The sequence below is a fragment of the Penaeus monodon genome, chromosome 20 (genome assembly GCF_015228065.2).
Source record: "Penaeus monodon isolate SGIC_2016 chromosome 20, NSTDA_Pmon_1, whole genome shotgun sequence".
Taxonomy (NCBI): Eukaryota; Metazoa; Arthropoda; class Malacostraca; order Decapoda; family Penaeidae; genus Penaeus; species Penaeus monodon.
This window is the reverse complement of record NC_051405.1, coordinates 13,002,239-13,002,563: the sequence shown is the minus strand read 5'-3', so window position 1 is coordinate 13,002,563 and position 325 is coordinate 13,002,239. Positions and strand designations below refer to the sequence as shown.

Sequence of the window (325 nt, the reverse complement as noted above, 5' to 3'; positions counted from 1 at the left end):
TTAGCAATCATAACATGATAGAATAAAAAGATAAATAGAATACACCTCACAACAGAGGTATTCCAAAAACCTGGTCCTGGTAATGTGTACAGGGGAAATTATTAAGGACATCCCTTTCAAACTCAAGCAGAATTTATAGCAAATTTTTAGAAGACTTTTAAATAAGGATTATTTAAAAAGCAAAATGGAAAGAGTAAATACTGGAATACCCTGGGCCTTACCTCATTGAAAGACGTACTCGTTTGCACGAGATATTCCCTGTGAACATCATCACCATCCTCTGCTGATGATGGAGATAATGAAAGCACAAATATTAAATTCTATG

General features: G+C 34.2%; 1 protein-coding gene across 1 annotated transcript in view; it reads right to left on the bottom strand.

Annotated features, from left to right (window-relative positions):
* The window catches only part of LOC119585640 (EH domain-binding protein 1-like), a gene marked incomplete in the record, with an annotated part of 320,960 nt that overhangs the window by 139,789 nt on the left and 180,846 nt on the right, over window positions 1–325 (bottom strand). Inside the window, 1 exon segment of the mRNA XM_037934314.1 lies at window positions 222–283. Within this exon segment, the coding sequence (XP_037790242.1) occupies window positions 222–283 (62 nt within the window).